The sequence below is a fragment of the Oncorhynchus clarkii genome, chromosome 2 (assembly GCF_045791955.1).
Source record: "Oncorhynchus clarkii lewisi isolate Uvic-CL-2024 chromosome 2, UVic_Ocla_1.0, whole genome shotgun sequence".
Taxonomy (NCBI): domain Eukaryota; kingdom Metazoa; phylum Chordata; class Actinopteri; order Salmoniformes; family Salmonidae; genus Oncorhynchus; species Oncorhynchus clarkii.
In genome coordinates this window covers 76291802-76310821 of record NC_092148.1, presented here as the reverse complement: position 1 = coordinate 76310821, position 19020 = coordinate 76291802, and the positions used below count along the sequence as shown (strand labels likewise).

Below are 19020 nucleotides of genomic sequence, written 5' to 3'. Positions count from 1 at the left end.
ACAATACTGACGCAGACAGACAGACAGACAGACAGACAGACAGACAGACAGACAGACAGACAGACAGAATGTTCCTCAACCCTCATCAACCCTTCTGTCTGATCTGACTGACTGACTCACTGACTGTAGGCAGCCTTAGCCCAGAATCCAAACTGATTTGCTCCCTTTCATGAAGTTAAACCATAGTGAAACTGAGCATATCAGTTTGGATTCTAGGCTACAGACATTAATATCTATTGATCACAGTTAAGTTTGAACAGTAGCAGGTAGCCCAGCGGTTAGGAGCAAAAGGTTGCTGGTTTGAATCCCTGAGCCAGCAAGGTGGAAAAATCTGCCGTTCTGCCCTTCAGCAAGGCAGTTAACCTCCAACAACAAATGCTCCCCGGGTGCCGATGACGTTGATTAAGGCAGCCCCCTGCACATCTCTGATTCAGAGGGGTTGGGTTAAATGCAGAAGAATCATTTCAGTTGAATGCATTCCATTGTACAAGTAACTACGTATCCCCCTTTCCCTAGCAGCTAGACAAAGTTGTCAGGATTGTAGTCTAAGGCTACATCCCGATTTTCCAACCTTCTCCCTGTTTTTCCGACCGCACTTGAACACTCCCTGTCATGGATTTAAAACAGTTGGATTGGTGTAACTATTGGCTGAAGGGAGTTTCCACCACTGTGAAATCCATGACTGGAAGTATGCAAGTGCACACTTTGGGAGAAGGGTGGACAATTGGGATCCAACCTAAAGGTAATTTATTCTCTGTAGTACAGCTTGTGAAGTGTGTGATGTCACATGACCACTCCCAAACCTTCCGCCATGAGGGATCCAGCTAATGACAGAACACCAGAGGGTAAATCCATAGGTCCCAACAACAACTGGAGACCATTTACTAAGGTTTCACAGTGGAAAAATCGTTGAGATTGTTGTTCGAGACAAGAAAACCAGTTGATATCTAGGGAGGATTCATTTCATTCTTTATATTAATCTTTATGGAGGAAACGGATATTAAGTCACACATTTACATGTAGTTTCACAATGTCTGGAAAACACAACAGATGACGCTTCTCCGGTTTAGGATAGACCCTGATCATCTTTTGAACTAGGCCTCTATCCATAAAGTGTCTCAGAGTAGGCGTGCTGGATCAGTTTTATCCTTTTAGATCATAATGAATGTGATTATAGACAGGGGGACCTGATTCTAGATCAGCACTCCCACTCAGAGACGCTTTTTGAATACAGGCCCATAACCGTTCTCTCCTGAAATGAAGACACCAGTACACGTCTACACATTTAGAGACACATGCTGACAATATCGCTCCTCAATACCGTTCCTGCTTCCTCTCTTAAAGTCTCATGCCACTCTTAAACCAAACTGAACACAAGCAAAACAGTCATTCTCATGACATGCAACTTGAAACATACAGAACGATAACACATTGAAAAGAACAACATTTTATAAAGCCATATCCAATGAGTAGACGCATGAGAAGAAGAAACATCTGTAGGATATATACATTAACTTACAAGAGGAGCCAAAGCTCTGTGTTTTATTCACAATATTTACACAGTTCTAACAGCGGATGAAGGAAGGAAATGTGTTTTCTGCTTTCCCAAACGTAGCTTGAAGAATTTCCCAATACCTCTCTCCTTTGCATGACTCCCTTAAAACATACTACCACATGACATACAGTATATCCACATATCACTCTTACATGTAGTAGACCAGGGTTCAAATACTATTTGAAATCATGTTAAATACTTTATCTAAGCGTGATTGAGCTTGCCTGGCACAATGGAACCAATAGAATAGTCACAAAAGTGCAAACTGCACCAATCTGACACCCCGGGCAGACTAGAGCAAATGCTAAAAGTATTTTATTTCAAATAATATTGAACTCAGGTCCGCTCTTATGTTAAGTTTGGCTAGGCCCAGTTATAAATAGACTATAAAGCTATGTAGGATTGCAGAACCATGCTGAGAAAAGTACCAACAATGATTCTGCCCAGTAGACACGTGGAGTAATGGCAGGTCTGACTGCAGTCTGGAGACTAATGTCAAGGAGCGAAGTAATGTTGGCTGGGGCTTTACGAATGATTCCAGACACACACACACACACACATTCCTCACTGCATCTCAGCGATATAGTCCCACTATTGCTGTGATGAGTCAGCTTTACTTCAGCCCTATGAAAATCTCCTTTTCACAATTTCTGGGGTTCCAGCGCTGTCCATTTGCCTAAGTGCTCGGCCCAAAGCTCAGTAGGCTGCAGGAGAATGGCAATGGCGTGTTAGCACAGCAAGCAATTTAAAAGTGTCACTGTTGAGTGTGGTTCAGTACAGCTATGTGTTGAACTGGGGTCAATGGTGACAGACAGACAGTTCCAGTCCCATTAGCAGCTCAATAAATCAACCAATCAGACAATGGAGCCCTTGGAGGAGGACAGGTGGATGGACTGGATGCGGATGCCCAGGGTCTTCTCCAGGTCCAGGAGTACATCGGTGGCGGGACTGTCTGGAGGCGTGTCGTACAACAGTGTTTTGAAGGGCTCCAGCTCAATCAGCACCACCATGTTTTTCAGGAAGTAGCCCTCGATGTAGACAGCCAAATCTGGGACATCCAGGAACTGATGGAGCAGAAGGTTTGAGAACAGCTGAGTGTTGTCTAGCTTGAGTTGGATGCCAAACCTATACATTTTTGTTCATGCACACAAGCAAGCACACACACACACTGCGTGAGGAATCTGTGTATCAGTAGAGTTCAAAAGTTACTCACACTCAAACCATGACAAAGGAATAACTCAAGGAGGCAGAGATGCTAAAATAATATACTTACTTTAATCCATGCTCAAAATAATACAAAAGGTTAAAGTGCAAGGTGTAGAAGGACACACACAAAGGTACAGAGACATGCATACGCATACATTGTGATATTGTTGTATGGTGGTATTAAACATTTTGTATTAGGAGCATAGGTTTCGGCTTCTATGCCCTCATCAGTGCTGCACAAACTAATCTACTTAAGAATCTGTGTATCAAACATGTTTATTTGCATGCATTCCTACAGTGCATACTGCAAACGGCACAAACACCAAGCAGGAAGGCAAGCACAGGCAAATATGTTTACACATGATCACATACACACAAACTCACACCCACGGCCTCATACACACGTGCATGAATAGATAGTAGACATACACAAGCAGACCCCCACACCGTACTGCTGTACGACACATTCTCAACTCGACCCCCTCACCTTGGTGTGGCTGTAGATCTCCACACAGGTTTCTGTGTTGATGTTCTTAGAGCAGATGATCTCACAGTGCCTCTGAAGCGCCTCCAGCTGGAAGAACTTGGCCGCTGACAGCAGCTGCACACACCAGAAAAGAAGACAATTGTAGCCCGGCACCAGATCTATTTAGGCTGCCTAATCCTGCTGTATGGTCACAATGACACAGATCTCGGCCCAGTCCCCAGGCTGGTAACATGACCCTATTATGGCTAAGTAGTACATGTTGTTGGACTGTAATACTGCACTTCACTAACTGGGACTGCCCACCTTGTATCAGGAAGTATCTAAATTGTATTGGTTATGAACACGGATGCATATATCTACAGTACCAGTCAAAAGTTTGGACACACCTCCTCATTCAGGGGTTTTTCTTTATTTTTACTATTGTAGAATAATAGTGAAGACATCAAAACTATGAAATAACACATATGGAATCATGTATTAACCAAAAAAGTGTTAAACAAATCAGAATATATTTTATATTTAGATTCTTCAAAGTAGCCACCCTTTGCCTTGGTGACAGCTTTGCACACTCTTGGCATTCTCTCAATCAGCTGTATATTGGTCTAAGTCTTATTGCATCTTAAAAAACATGACTCGACTGACAACGTGGCAAATGGACTAACAGTTTTACCTCCATAACCTCTGTGTTTCTGATGTGCAGATGCTCCGTCCCACCACAGTAGAGGTATTGCATCACCAGCTGTAACAGTACGAATGAACGTTTACACAACATTCTCACAACACAACAAACCTACCGATGGATTTACACTGTCATGGGAAAGAATCTGGGCATTTTTTGTATGAACATTCCCCTTTGAAAATGTATCACACCATTGTCTGATTCATGTATCAATTTGATCAGATTGCAAGGGAAAAACAGAAAAGTTATTTTCTCTATGAACGCACCAGGAATATGTTGTATTTGACGTGGCTGATTTCAATACATGTGTTTTCAGCAGCTGGTCTGTTCGCCAGTAGAGACTTAAACCTTAAGCAGAGAGAAAGAAAGACAGAGAGAGAATAAAAAAATAGATTTATTTTTATTGTGTATTTTTATTTCACCTTTATTTAACCAGGTAGGCCCGTTGAGAACAAGTTCTCATTTACAACTGCGACCTGGCCAAGATAAAGCATAGCAGTGCGACAAAAACAACAACACAGAGTTACACATAAACAAACGTACAGTCAATAACACAAAAGAAAAGAAAAATAGAAAGAATCTATGTACAGCGTGTGCAAATGTAGAAGAGTAGAGAGGTTGGCAATAAATATGCCATAGAGCTGAAAATAATTACAACTTAGCATTAATACTGGAGTGATATATGTGCAGATGATGATGTGCAAGTAGAGATACTGGGGTGCAAAAGAGCAAGATGGTAAGTAATAATATGGGGATGAGGTAGTTGGGTGTGCTATTTACAGATTGGCTGTGTACAGGTACAGTGATCGGTAAGCTGCTCTGACAGCTGATGCTTAAAGTTAGAGAGAGAGAGATAAAAGACTCCAGATTCAGTTGCAATTCGTTCCAGTCATTGGCAGCAGAGAACTGGAAGGAAAGGCGAGGAAGGCACCAAAATTGCCTACCCTGGAAGCCTGTGTTTCAGACATAAGGAAGTGGATGGCGGCAAATGTATTACTTTGAAACTCAGACAAAACAGAGATCCTAGCTCTAGGTCCCAAAGAAACAAATAGATATGCAGTTTGATATGACAATTAATCTTGAAGGTTGTACAGTCGTCTCAAATAAGGACCTCAGCATTATTCTGGACCCTGATATCTCTTTTGACGAACATATCAAGAATATTTTATGGGCAGCATTTCCCATCTTCATAACGTTGCAAAAAACTGAAACGTTTTGTCCAAAAATTATGCAGAAAAAGTAATCCATGCTTTTGTCACTTTTAGATTACATTACTGCAATGCTCTACTCTCTGGCTACCTGGATAAAGCACTTAATAAACTTCAGTTAGTGCTAAACACAGCTGTTAGCTCTTGACTACAACCCCAAAATGTTATCATATTACTCCAGTGCTAGCCTCTACACTGGCTTCCTGTTAAGGCTAGGGATGATTTCAAGGTTTTACTGCTATTGCATGGACTTGCTCCTACCTACAGTATCATTCCGATTTGGTCCTGCCGCACATACCTACACGTTCGCTAAAGTCACAAGACACAGGCCTCCTTACTGTCTTTAGAATTTCTAACCAAACAGCTAGAGGCAGGGCTTTCTCCTATCAAGCTCAGTTTTTATGGAATGGTCTGCCTATCCATGTGAGAGACGCAGACTCGGTCTCGACCTTTAAGTCTTTACTGAAGACTCATCTCGACTTGAATGGGTTGAGTCACTGACGTGATCTTCCTGTCCAGTTTTGCGCCCCCTCAGGTGGAGGAAATCTTTGTGGGCTACACTCAGCCTTGTCTCAGGGTAGTAAGTTGGTGGTCTGTTCATATCCCTCTAGTGGTGTGAGGGCAAAGTGGGTGGAGTTATATCCTGCCTGGTTGGCCCTGTCCGGGAGTATCGTCGGACAGGGCCACAGTCTCAGCCTCCAGTATCTATGCTGCAATAGTATTTTGTATTTATTAAGGATCCCCCCCAGGATACTCTTCCTGGGGTCCAAACATATTAAAGCACTTACATTACATATAAAACAAAATATAAAACATTACATCATATAACATTATTACACCACTACATATCTGCAATACAAAATGTTTAATACCACCATAAAACAATATCACAATGTATGCGTATCTCTGTACCTTTGTGTGTCTCTTCACAGTGCCGGGGCGCTAGGGTCAATCTGTTCTATCTGGTGTAATTCTCTTGTCCTATCTGGTGTAATTATCTTGTTCTATCTGGTGTAATTCTCTTGTTCTATCTGGTGTAATTCTCTTGTCCTATCTGGTGTAATTCTCTTGTCCTATCTGTTGTAATTCTCTTGTTCTATCTGGTGTAATTATCTTGTCCTATCTGGTGTAATTCTCTTGTCCTTTCTGGTGTAATTCTCTTGTCCTATCTGGTGTAATTCTCTTGTCCTATCTGGTGTAATTCTCTTGTCCTATCTGGTGTCCTGTGTGAACTTAAATATGTTCCCCCTAATTCTCCCATCTCCCTCTCTCCTCCTCTGGCCTTAATGGCCATGTACTGTTATAATCTCCACCCGGCACAGCCAGAAGAGGACTGGCCACCTCTCAGAGCCTGGTTCCTCTCTAGGTTTCTTCCTAGGTTCCTGCCTTTCTAGGGAGTTTTTCCGAGCCACCCTGCTTCTACATCTGTATTGCTTGCTGTTTGGAGTTTTAGGCTGGGTTTCTGTATAGCACTTTGTGACATCTGCTGATGTAAAAAAAAGGCTTGATAAATACATTTGATTGATTTGATTGATTGAGACAGGAGTTATGTATGGGTAGTTGGGGACAGGAGTTATGTATGGGTAGTTGGGGACAGGAGTTATGTAAGGGTAGTTGGGGACAGGAGTTGTGTATGGGTAGTTGGGGACAGGAGTTATGTAAGGGTAGTTGGGGACAGGAGTTATGTAAGGGTAGTTGGGGACAGGAGTTGTGTATGGGTAGTTGGGGACAGGAGTTGTGTATGGGTAGTTGGGTGCAGGAGTTATGTAAGGGTAGTTGGGGACAGGAGTTATGTATGGGTAGTTGGGAACAGGAGTTATGTATGGGTAGTTGGATGCAGGAGTTATGTATGAATAGTTGGGGACAGGAGTTATGTAAGGGTAGTTGGGGACAGGAGTTATGTAAGGGTAGTTGGGGACAGGAGTTATGTATGGGTAGTTGGAGACAGGAGTTATGTAAGGGTAGTTGGGGACAGGAGTTGTGTATGGGTAGTTGGGGACAGGAGTTATGTAAGGATAGTTGGGGACAGGAGTTATGTAAGGGTAGTTGGGGACAGGAGTTATGTATGGGTAGTTGGATGCAGGAGTTATGTATGGGTAGTTGGGGACAGGAGTTATGTAAGGGTAGATGGGGACAGAAGGTGTGTATGGGTAGTTGGGGTCAGGAGTTATGTATGGGTAGTTGGAGACAGTAGTTATGTAAGGGTAGTTGGGGACAGAAGTTATGTAAGGGTAGATGGGGACAGGAGTTATGTATGGGTAGTTGGGGACAGGAGTTATGTAAGTGTAGTTGGGACAGGAGTTATGTAAGGGTAGTTGGGGACAGGAGTTATGTATGTATAGTTGGGGACAGGAGTTATGTAAAGATAGTTGGGGACAGGAGTTATGTAAGGGTAGTTGGGACAGGAGTTGTGTATGGGTAGTTGGGGACAGGAGTTATGTAAAGATAGTTGGGGACAGGAGTTATGTAAGGGTAGTTGGGGACAGGAGTTATGTATGGGTAGTTGGATGCAGGAGTTATGCATGGGTAGTTGGGGACAGGAGTTATGTAAGGGTAGTTGGGGACAGGAGTTATGTAAGGGTAGTTGGGGACAGGAGTTATGTAAGGGTAGTTGGGGACAGAAGTTATGTAAGGGTAGATGGGGACAGGAGTTATGTATGGGTAGTTGGGGACAGGAGTTATGTAAGTGTAGTTGGGACAGGAGTTATGTAAGGGTAGTTGGGGACAGGAGTTATGTATGTATAGTTGGGGACAGGAGTTATGTATGTGTAGTTGGGACAGGAGTTGTGTATGGGTAGTTGGGGACAGGAGTTATGTATGGGTAGTTGGATGCAGGAGTTATGTATGGGTAGTTGGGGACAGGAGTTATGTAAGGGTAGTTGGGGACAGGAGTTATGTATGGGTAGTTGGAGACAGTAGTTATGTAAGGGTAGTTGGGGACAGAAGTTACGTAAGGGTAGATGGGGACAGGAGTTATGTATGAGTAGTTGGGGACAGGAGTTATGTAAGTGTAGTTGGGACAGGAGTGATGTAAGGGTAGTTGGGGACAGGAGTTATGTATGTATAGTTGGGGACAGGAGTTATGTATGTGTAGTTGGGGACAGGAGTTATGTAAGGGTCGTTGGGGACAGGAGTTATGTAAGGATAGTTGGGGACAGGAGTTATGTAAGGGTAGTTGGGGACAGAAGTTATGTAAGGGTAGATGGGGACAGGAGTTATGTATGGGTAGTTGGGGACAGGAGTTATGTAAAGGTAGTTGGGGACAGGAGTTATGTAAGGGTAGTTGGGGACAGAAGTTGTGTATGGGTAGTTGGGGTCAGGAGTTATGTAAGGGTAGTTGGGGACAGGAGTTATGTATGGGTAGTTGGGGACAGGAGTTATGTAAGGATAGTTGGGGACAGGAGTTATGTAAAGGTAGTTGGGGACAGGAGTTATGTAAAGGTAGTTGGGGACAGGAGTTATGTATGGGTAGTTGGGGACAGGAGTTATGTAAGGGTAGTTGGGGACAGGAGTTATGTAAGGGTAGATGGGGACAGGACTTATGTATGGGTAGTTGGGGACAGAAGTTGTGTATGGGTAGTTGGGGACAGGAGTTATGTAAGGGTAGTTGGGGACTGGAGTTATGTATGGGTAGTTGGGGACAGGAGTTATGTATGGGTAGTTGGGGACAGAAGTTGTGTATGGGTAGTTGGGGACAGGAGTTATGTAAGGATAGTTGGGGACAGGAGTTGTGTATGGGTAGTTGGGGACAGGAGTTATGTAAGGGTATTTGGGAACAGGAGTTATGTATGGGTAGTTGCCCTCACTTGCTTGCAGATAGTTAAGGTGGAATTTAGAGAGAGAGAGAGAGAGAGAGAGAGAGAGAGAGAGAGAGAGAGAGAGAGAGAGAAGTGTTCTGACCTGCCAGAGGCGGTGAAGAGCAGGACTTTGTGGGCGTAGAATGGCTTCCCCTCCACCAAGAAGGTCACATCTGACATCTCCTTGTTGTTTAGGAAATGAGGATCTGGAAGGCAGATTCATCATCTAAATTATTTCAACTCAATTCTGAATGTCTAGTTTATGACAATCTTTGGACACTAAAATGGAGCATTTGTCTATGCTGATGTGAATCAGTGCAGTGTTATTTACGACGTGATCCATAGCAGAAATCTAACTTTTACTACTAAGCAATAACACCTAATCCTTCTTCTCCTGCTCACCCAGGCGTGAGGTCTGTTTCCTCTTGATCTCGGGGAGTTTGGGGATGGGGTACGGTCCGTAGCACTGGGTGAAGATCAGAGACAGCTGCTGGCTGATCACCTCATTCTGGAACATCGCAGAGAGGGAACACAGGGGAGTTAGATATCAGACGGGTTTTATACACTCCCTACACACAATATAGATAAAGGCAGATACAGGTATCTACTACCACATTCACTTCCACATTGCCCAGTAGGTCAAGTCACAAAGGCTGATGATTTAACAAGCACCGGTGTTCACAGTCAACCAGTGAGTAGATTATCGAGTGTTGCTTTCAGAAGGATGAAAAATAACATCTGCAGACCACAGAGAACCCAGCGAAACAGATCCACACTTGTTGATAGGCTGAATAAAGCACTCATTTTGCAGTAACTGCTGCTATAATGTATTGTGTGCCACACCAGTATGGAGACCATAATAACAAGTCCCCTTTATAGAATAAGTCCACATTTCTCATATCACATCCTGAACATGAAAACATACACATCTTCTCAGTGTTACTCTCTGTTGTGCATCAGTCTGCCCTTTGTGTGTGTGTGTTAAACAAGGAGGTGTAAATAGACTGTTACACACACAGTCTGGCTAGAGGAAGATGAACGTTCTCTACCTTGAAGTCACACATCATTAGAGGGGATATGACAGGACAAACAGTGACGGGGGTCCCTGGCGTCTCAGAGTAGGTATCACTGCCTTTGCCATAGATCAACCCTGACAGGGACGAGGGCAGCTGCTGGAATGGGACAGGAGAGGGCGGTGTGTGGCAGGGGCTTTGTGTGTTTGTACGTTTGTCTGTGTGTGTGTGTGTGTGTGTGTGTGTGTATGTGTGTGTTCATCTGCTCCCTCTCAGCAATAATGCACAAACGCAACTACATGACAGGCCAACAGTTAGTTGATATATAAGAAAAGGCATTGAACTGTTCTAATATATTATTGAGGTATTATGTTGGATGTAATGCTGCAGTGAATCTTGAGGGGATAAAGAGAGATGGGTGGGGTTTGAAGAATGGGTACAATTTAGAAGCGGAGGGCATAAATCATAAATCAATGCACTAATTGAAATGGATTGGGCCTGGGGGGTTCCGCCAGTCAGTGTGGAGAGAGGGCTGCATTATATAATCACAATAAGACAAATGGGTCACGTTCCACATGTCAGCCTATTCTCTATTTAGTGTACTTCTGTTGACCAGGGCTCACAGGAATGCAGAGGAGACTGAGCCAAGCGAGTAGGCCATGTTTCTATAAAGGGGAATAAGAACGTCCATAGGTTCCTTCTTAGGGGTATGGTTGTGAAGCAGAAAGAAGACATGATTTTCTTCACTGTCGGGAGAGAAAAAAGAGACAGATATGGATGTGGGATGTTGGGATCTGACAACATGCTTCACATTGTGTAAAGCATGTCTCTACGTTTATTTGTATGTGACCAATTTCCCAATGCAACCAATACAGTTGAAAGTTGAAGAAAGTGGGATGTGGATACGGAAAAAAGCTGAATGTAGAAAGTTAGATGTGTGCCCAACTCAAATCTAGAATACATTTTGCCTTTAAGATTATAATGAATAAGATGGGGGACCTGATCCTAGATCAGCAATTGTCTGAGACACTTTTTGAATACAGGCCATGACATCCAGTCACCTTGCTGGCTCGTAGGATCTGAAACAAGAGTGGCAGGCCGTGGGTGATGAGCTCCTGTGTGTACTCCTCCTCCTCGATACAGCTGAACTCCTTGAGCAGGCCCTGGATCAGTGGTCTCCGATGCTGCAGGAAACACGTCCGCAGAGACTCCAGCCAGGTGTGCAGCGTCCAGGGGACCCCTGAGACACATACACACACAGAGATGTTTACATCTACACACACACTTGACATCCCTCCAACTTTGAGAAAAAAACACTTTATATCAGAGTTGTGCCTGTTGTTCACATGTAAATCTGCCATCTCATTAGCTAGAATGTTCCTGTCTGCTTCCCCCCCCCCCCGCCTGCTTACACTGATTCCCATTGTTAATATTGCCAGCAATATATCTTGTCAACAAAACTACAATAAATATTATACGGTGAGAACACACTAACAGACCTTAGTGGAATGAGGAGACAAATGGAAAAAAACACCAAGGTTGTTACACAAACAGCCGGCCTTCATTCCATTGGAAAAACAACAACAACAACAACAACACAGGCAGAACATCTACAGTTTGCTTCATGTGACTGGAATGCAAGGAATGGCCACGGCAATATGGATCTCTTAGATTACAATGTATAGGTCAGACCTGAATGTATATCTATTATACCGACAAAAGGCTGTGCATATCTATACTGTAATTACTGCATTGTGAAGACCTAAAGAAAGTACATGTTGTTTACAAATATGCAGTTGACCTGAAACTAAGTCCATGGTTTATGAGGTGAACATCTATATATTGTTCCCTGTTGCAAGTCCACAGACATGCAGTTGGCATCTCAACATGTTACTTATCTGGTCTTGGTTATTGAGCCTCTATACCAGAGGAGGCTGGTGATGGAAGGACAGCTCATAGTAATGTTTGGAATTGAATTAATGGAATGGTATCAAACTCATGGAAACCATGCATTTGATACCATTCCATTTAGTCCATGGAACTATACTATATACTGTAGATCAGGGGTGGACAACTTCAGTCCTCAAGGCCTGATTGGTGCCACACTTTTTCTCCATCCCTAGCAAACACGGCTGATTAATCAAATTGCATTCTAAACTGAAGATCATGACTAGGCGATTATTGGTGTCAGGTGTGTTAGCTGGGGCTGGGGAAAAACTGTGACACCAATCAGGCCCTCAAGGAATTGCCCACCCCTGCTGTAGATAGACTACAAAGTGTTACTAAAGTATGTACTAACCTAGGCTGCGTATGTCGATGGTGATATCCACATGTCCGTGTTCAGAGCTGTGGTACATGGCCTCTCTCAGGGCTTTGAGCTTGGCCTTGCCGGTCCGGACCAGGTCCAGCTGGGAGGGGTTCCTCTCCTCCAGGCCCCTTTCTTCCTCTGTCCCCTCGGCAAGGATCTCCTCCAGGGACAGCACGTCCCCTTTCCCCTTCTCCGTCTGGGACAGCAGCTTGCGGAACACGTTCCTTTACGGGGAGGATAGCAGACAGAGATATGTGATAGTAGTGATAGTGGTGATAATGTAGTGATAATGCAGGGAAGCTATGATGTTAAATGTATGGTGACGTGTGTGTGTTTGGGGTTGGGTATGTGTGTGTGTTTGCAAGCGAGAGAGAGATATGTTTTCTCTCTACCTATAATTTCTTGCTCATGTCGTGTGTTGTGAGTATAGTCAGTGTTACCTGTGTCCATGTGCTGCTGCTAGACTGTAGGAGTTCATGTCTCCATGAGGGGCAGTAGAGATACCGTTACGATACACGGTTCCCACCATGGGGTCTGCTCCTCTCTCCAACAGCAAACTGACCAGCTCAAAGTTACCTGGGGAAGAGGTCAATATATAATATATTAGTTGAGGGTCAAATTGAACTGAGAATTTGTGTATGAGGGTGGTTTATTGCGGATGTTGTGTGTGTCTATCCATGAACATCTCAGCTAGTCTGCCTATATCTGCTAGGTGTCTGTGTGTACAGTATGTGCATGTGTATGCTACATCTTCTAGATCTGCTACGTGTCTGTGTGTATGTACATGTGTATGCTACATCTTCTAGATCTGCTACGTGTCTGTGTGTATGTACATGTGTATGCTACATCTTCTAGATCTGCTAGGTGTCTGTGTGTATGTACATGTGTATGCTACATCTTCTAGATCTGCTAGGTGTCTGTGTGTATGTGCATGTGTATGCTATATCTTCTAGATCTGCTAGGTGTCTGTGTGTATGTGCATGTGTATGCTACATCTTCTAGATCTGCTAGGTGACTGTGTGTATGTGCATGTGTATGCTACATCTTCTAGATCTGCTAGGTGTCTGTGTGTATGTACATGTGTATGCTACATCTTCTAGATCTGCTAGGTGTCTGTGTGTATGTGCATGTGTATGCTACATCTTCTAGATCTGCTAGGTGTCTGTGTGTATGTGCATGTGTATGCTACATCTTCTAGATCTGCTAGGTGTCTGTGTGTATGTACATGTGTATGCTACATCTTCTAGATCTGCTAGGTGTCTGTGTGTATGTACATGTGTATGCTACATCTTCTAGATCTGCTAGGTGTCTGTGTGTATGTACATGTGTATGCTACATCTTCTAGATCTGCTAGGTGTCTGTGTGTATGTACATGTGTATGCTACATCTTCTAGATCTGCTAGGTGTCTGTGTGTATGTACATGTGTATGCTACATCTTCTAGAACTGCATAGTGCATAGTGTACCTGCAGCGGAGGCAAGCTGTAGCGGGGTCTCTGTGTAGTTCTCCATACCGTCCTGTAGGGAGCCCTCTACGTTGGCCCGGGCATCCAGGAGCAGCTATGGAGGGCAGGGGGGGAGGCAGCTTAGGGTTCGGTTCTACCCCAAAATGCCTGAACACTAAATCTGCATTTATTCAACCACAAATGCTGTTTTTCTGCTTTCAGCCCATGTGATTTCCATGTCCTTCCAAAACCCTTCCATGAGGCTGTGGAAAAAGTGCTGCTACACCTTTCATTTGAGATGTAGAAGTAATTAGTTCTAGCAGTTCAGTGGAAAAATCATTGCGATGTTGGTCCATTGTGCTTGATAACCATTAGCAACAGGGACAAACAGATTTTCCTGTTTCCACTAAGTTAATGCATTGCGTGCACACTGAAAGAAGGAAGTAGAGAATCAGCTCGTACTTTTCTGACAATAAAATGGGACGAACACTCCTAAATTTATTGAGTGTTTCCATTTTAACCAGTTTCCATTGAATTTTCAAGCTCAGTTCACTCAGCATTCAATGACATTCAGTAGACACAGCATTCATAGGATTAAGGAGAAAACACATTTTAGCCATTATTATTACCATTTATAAGCCATGATAATAATAACCATGACACCAGGATTGGGGTCAATTCAGGAAGTAAACCAAGCGTCCAATTCCAATTTTTCTCATTGCTATTAAATGAAAAAATAATTTCAGTTCACTTCCTGAATTTTCGGAATTGACCCCCACCCTGCCTGACACTATACACAATGGGAGGTGAACAGACAGAAAACACAGTGAGGGGAAAAAGGATGACGTCACTACCTGCACGACAGGGACATGTCCGTGTAACACGGCGAAAGTGAGTGGTGTCCCCAGGCGCGTTTCGGGGTTGACTGAGGGGTACTTGTGCACTGTGTTTGGCACCTGGGAAGTCATTGGGGAGGTTCAGGGGAGAGAGATATGAAGCCATTAAAATGCTAGTCTATGCAGCAAAGACAAGCAGCTAAAGGGGGGAATCTAAAGGAGTGCTGGGTTGTATTCATTAGGCAACAAACATAATAAAAAACAGGAAAACAGGGAAGGCTTACTTGGACTTGTCCAATAAGAAACTTTCATTTCTGTTTTCCATTGCGAAACCTTTAAAAAAAAAGTTGTCCATTGCTTGCCGTAATGAATACAACCCTCAGGTAACTAGCAAAAGCGGACATCCTCTGCACAATAGCCTGACTTGTTTCTAACCAACTCGATAGATCCCATCTAGTTCTCGCTTAGTCCTGTAGTCCTATTTGATACTTTAAACTTTCCACTCTGTTCCAGCCCTGGTGTGTCTGACAGCGATAGACATGACTCTGAGTCCAGTTTGAGCCCAAGACTGACCTAAGGTGACCTCAGTAACTAGACCACATCTCCTATCAGGCAGACAGTCAGTTAGGGGCTGAGACAGACCCGTGAACGAAGCACACAAACTCATATTCCCTTGAACATCTCTCAGAGCCTCTGAAGCAAAAAGACTAGTTTCAAACTTTGAGGATACACATATATTTGACTGGTGTGTGTGTGTGTGTGTGTGTGTGTGTGTGTGTGTGTGTGTGTGTGTGTGTGTGTGTGTGTGTGTGTGTGTGTGTGTGTGTGTGTGTGTGTGTGTGTGTGCGCGGTGCTTCAGAAATACTGGAAGCAAAAAACTTCCTAATCAATCAAATCAGTCACATGCTCCATTTAACTTTATTGAGATGAATCATTGCTGCATTAACGATAAGTTATGACCTCACTGCGATGATGATGAGCGGCCAAAATAACCAGTTTTCAGCCTCATGGGATGCTGTGTTGAGTGCTTTGTTCTGGGGTTTATCACAATTATGGGTGACATGAACTCTGGCGTGATGGCTGGTGGGTTACACATGCATGACAGGCATAGGCCACCATTACATGTAAGTAGGCTACAACCAAAGAACCCCCTAAGCTTACCAGGGGCTCCTTGAGAAATGACTCAAACATATTAGTACAGTATTTAACATTATCTAGACAGTTGTGTCTGTGTAATTAAATTGTAAACAATGTTATTATATTTTGTATAGTAAACAGTATGGTGGCCCATGCCTCGAAATAATGACCTTCTATACACTATACAGCATGGCAACAGGAGAGGAGGAGTGGGGACAGATGAGGGACACCACAATCTGAGTTTTCTCCTATCTCACACCACATAAATTAGCCTGATCCCAGATCTGTTTGTGATGTCTTGTCACAACATGAAAATTACCATATGAGTTGGCAAGACATCACAAACAGATCTGGGATCAGGCTACACACAAATTCATTCTACACAACATGGTGTTGCCATCGTCCCTGACCTCACTGTTGATGTCGGCTCCAGCGTCCAGCAGCATCTGGACCATTGCTTCATCCCCTCTCACACAGGAGTACATCAGAGGGGTCATTCCCTGGTAGATGAATCACACAGGAAGTCAGGGGTCAGATGATTAATTGGTCAACTTACAGTTAGGGTGGACTGGTGTTTTGTTTGACAGATATTCCAGATGTTCAGGGTTATGTGAGTTGAATAAAGCAGATGTCAAGGACATTGTTTTTGTCTGACAGTGTATGGATGCTTTACACTGTCTTTATACTGTGAGTTAATACTGTGTTAGCCCGCTGAGCTAAAGCTTAGGCATTATCTCGGGGAGCTAACACAAGTCTTTGGGTCTCAGACAAGGTTACTCTATCATGCAAACGTGGTTCACCTCCCTTACATGTGCACAGGTCGAAGCCATCAACACATGGCAACAATCCTCAGTTTGACCGGTATCTGACTTCTTGGATGTGCTCACAGCTCACTTGGACTCCATGTCTGAAAGTTCCCCTCCAGCCACTTTGATTAACTAGCATGTGGAGTGGGTCATGGAAAACTCAGAGGAGTGGTGTTCCGTAGCTCTAAGTGACTGGGAACAGCCAGCGTTTCCACTAGGCTACTCAGTCAGTCTAAACATCAAAGACACACAGTCTGAAGGGAATGAGTTGGGTTCCTCCGCTCAGAACAGCCTAGAACTAAAAACTGGGTTTCCATTAAAAATGAATGTGGCTGGTACATTAGATGTGTGTGGGAGGGGGGGTAATCTGACATTTTATCAAAGCCTTTTGGATGACAACCTTTTTTTTAACCAAGACAGAAGAATTTATAACTTACTTTTTCCAATAAAACATAGGTATAGCAGATTCCCTTATTGTATGGGCCACTTTTAAATATGCATTTAGAGGCCATGCAATTCAATACTTAATATTTAAAACAAAAACAATTTAGGTCAAAAGAGTTCATATTAGTTCACAAGAAAATAGAGGGACTAACAGTACAGAAAGATAACAATAAAAACTGTACCATAGAGGCACTGAACGTTAGAGGAAAAACAAAAAGAAATGGAGGAACTTATTCAAAAAATATCAAATGTAATATATTATTAAAAAAAATATATATATATATATTTTTTTTTAGATATATATTTTCCTTTATTATTTCCCCCTAACTCTACCACCTAATTGGAATAAACTAATGGACAACAACACATACAGTAAGCTTCTACTTCCAGCTTATACATGCTATTTACATTTTACAGACACATTATATATATATATTTATATATACACCCCAAAATATATGAGGGTTTGGAAATCATGCAGATAATTACACTGATAGAAGCCACAATCGATCTGCAATTTAACCCTAAAATGATTTAAATAAATAAAAAAAGTGTTGGGTCAAATTGAGTTGAGAATGTGGGTGGGTGGTTGTGGGCATGTGTGTGTATATCCATCCAGGTGTACATGAGGCCAAAGAGGTGCATTCGTGCTTGTAAGAGTGTGAGCATCTTTGCCAGTGCTTGCCTGCCTGCAAGGTGTCCCTGTGGACTGGTGCTATGTCTGCTGTAAGTAATGTAAGTCAAATCCTCACATCATGTGTGATACACAGATTCCCCAACCAGTGTGTGTGTGTGTGTGTGGTGTGTGTGTGTGTGTGTGTGTGTGTGTGTGTGTGTGTGTGTGTGTGTGTGTGTGTGTGTGTGTGTGTGTGTGTGTGTGTGTGAGAGAGAGAGAGAGAATGTGAGTTTTTTCATGTGTATGTGGGGGTTTGTATGTGCGTGCATTTATATGCGTGTGTCTAACTAACCTGTTCACTCATGCTGTTGATGCCGTCAGGCCCCAGCAAATTGACAGCCTGCTTGACCAGGTCGGTCCGGCCACAGTTGAGCATACGGAATCCCAGGTCCTGGAGGAACTTAGCCTCTGTGGATGCTGCATCCAACTTCCTGGATGCACAGAAGTCATCTGTCCTGGTAGGGAAATCACAGGAAAGGAAATCAATTAGCTGAATTCAGAGTTACACTCAGCTTCCTATCAATCCTCTGGATGGACATGATTTGAATGTTAACTGATTAGTGTCAATGTGAGGACAAATTCTTACTGTGTGAGGTCATCCTGAGTTTGTGTGTGTGTGTGAGTGTGTGTGTGTGTGTTTTTAACATTTATTTCACCTTTATTTAACCAGGTAGGCCAGTTGAGAATAAGTTCTCATTTACAACTGAGACCTGGCCAAGATAAAGCAAAGCAGTGCGACACAAACAACATCACAGAGTTACACATGGAGTAAACAAGCGTACAGTCAATAACACAATAGAAAAAAAAGAAAGTCTATATACAGTGTGTGCAAATGGGGTAAGGAGATAAGGCAATAAATAGGCCATAGTAGCGGAGTAATTACAATTTAGAAAATTAACACTGGAGTGATGGATGAGCAGATGATGATGTGCAAGTAGAAATACTGATGTGCAAAAGAGCAGAAAAGTAAATAAAAACAATATGGGGATGAGGTATTTAGATTGGGTGGGCTATTTACAGATGGGCTATGTACAGCTGCAGCGATCGGTTAGCTGCTCAGATAGCTGATGTTTAAAGTTAGTGAGGGAAATATAAGTCTCAATGTGTGTGTATGTATGTATGTGCATCTGTGTGTCTCTGAGTCCATACTGAATGTGTGTGTTTCAAGCCTGCGTGTGTGCCTGCGTGCCCTGTGTGTGTGTGTTTCAAGCCTGCGTGTGTGCCTGCGTGCCCTGTGTGTGTTTCAAGCCTGCGTGTGTGCCTGCGTGCCCTGTGTGTGTGTGTTTCAAGCCTGCGTGTGTGCCTGCGTGCCCTGTGTGTGTGTGTTTCAAGCCTGCGTGTGTGCCTGCGTGCCCTGTGTGTGTGTGTTTCAAGCCTGCGTGTGTGCCTGCGTGCCCTGTGTGTGTGTGTTTCAAGCCTGCGTG

The 19020-nt window shown here is 43.4% G+C and overlaps 1 protein-coding gene across 2 annotated transcripts in view; it reads right to left on the bottom strand.

Annotated features, from left to right (window-relative positions):
* Positions 1 to 948: 948 nt before the first annotated feature.
* LOC139373823 (ankyrin repeat and BTB/POZ domain-containing protein 3-B-like) overlaps positions 949 to 19020 on the bottom strand; it is a 114010-nt gene continuing 95938 nt past the window's right edge. The window contains exons 5-17 of one of the 2 annotated variants that reach the window (XM_071114875.1): positions 17889 to 18051; positions 16081 to 16170; positions 14552 to 14653; positions 13719 to 13812; positions 12694 to 12829; positions 12245 to 12477; positions 11007 to 11185; positions 9335 to 9440; positions 9036 to 9138; positions 4194 to 4275; positions 3919 to 3987; positions 3249 to 3362; positions 949 to 2619 (exon numbers count right to left, since the gene is read on the bottom strand). In XM_071114875.1, coding sequence (XP_070970976.1) covers positions 2410 to 2619; positions 3249 to 3362; positions 3919 to 3987; positions 4194 to 4275; positions 9036 to 9138; positions 9335 to 9440; positions 11007 to 11185; positions 12245 to 12477; positions 12694 to 12829; positions 13719 to 13812; positions 14552 to 14653; positions 16081 to 16170; positions 17889 to 18051 — 1681 coding nt within the window. In that variant the 3' untranslated portion in view covers positions 949 to 2409. The remainder of the gene's footprint in view (positions 2620 to 3248; positions 3363 to 3918; positions 3988 to 4193; positions 4276 to 9035; positions 9139 to 9334; positions 9441 to 11006; positions 11186 to 12244; positions 12478 to 12693; positions 12830 to 13718; positions 13813 to 14551; positions 14654 to 16080; positions 16171 to 17888; positions 18052 to 19020) is intronic. The other variant, XM_071114865.1, reaches the window with a different exon arrangement.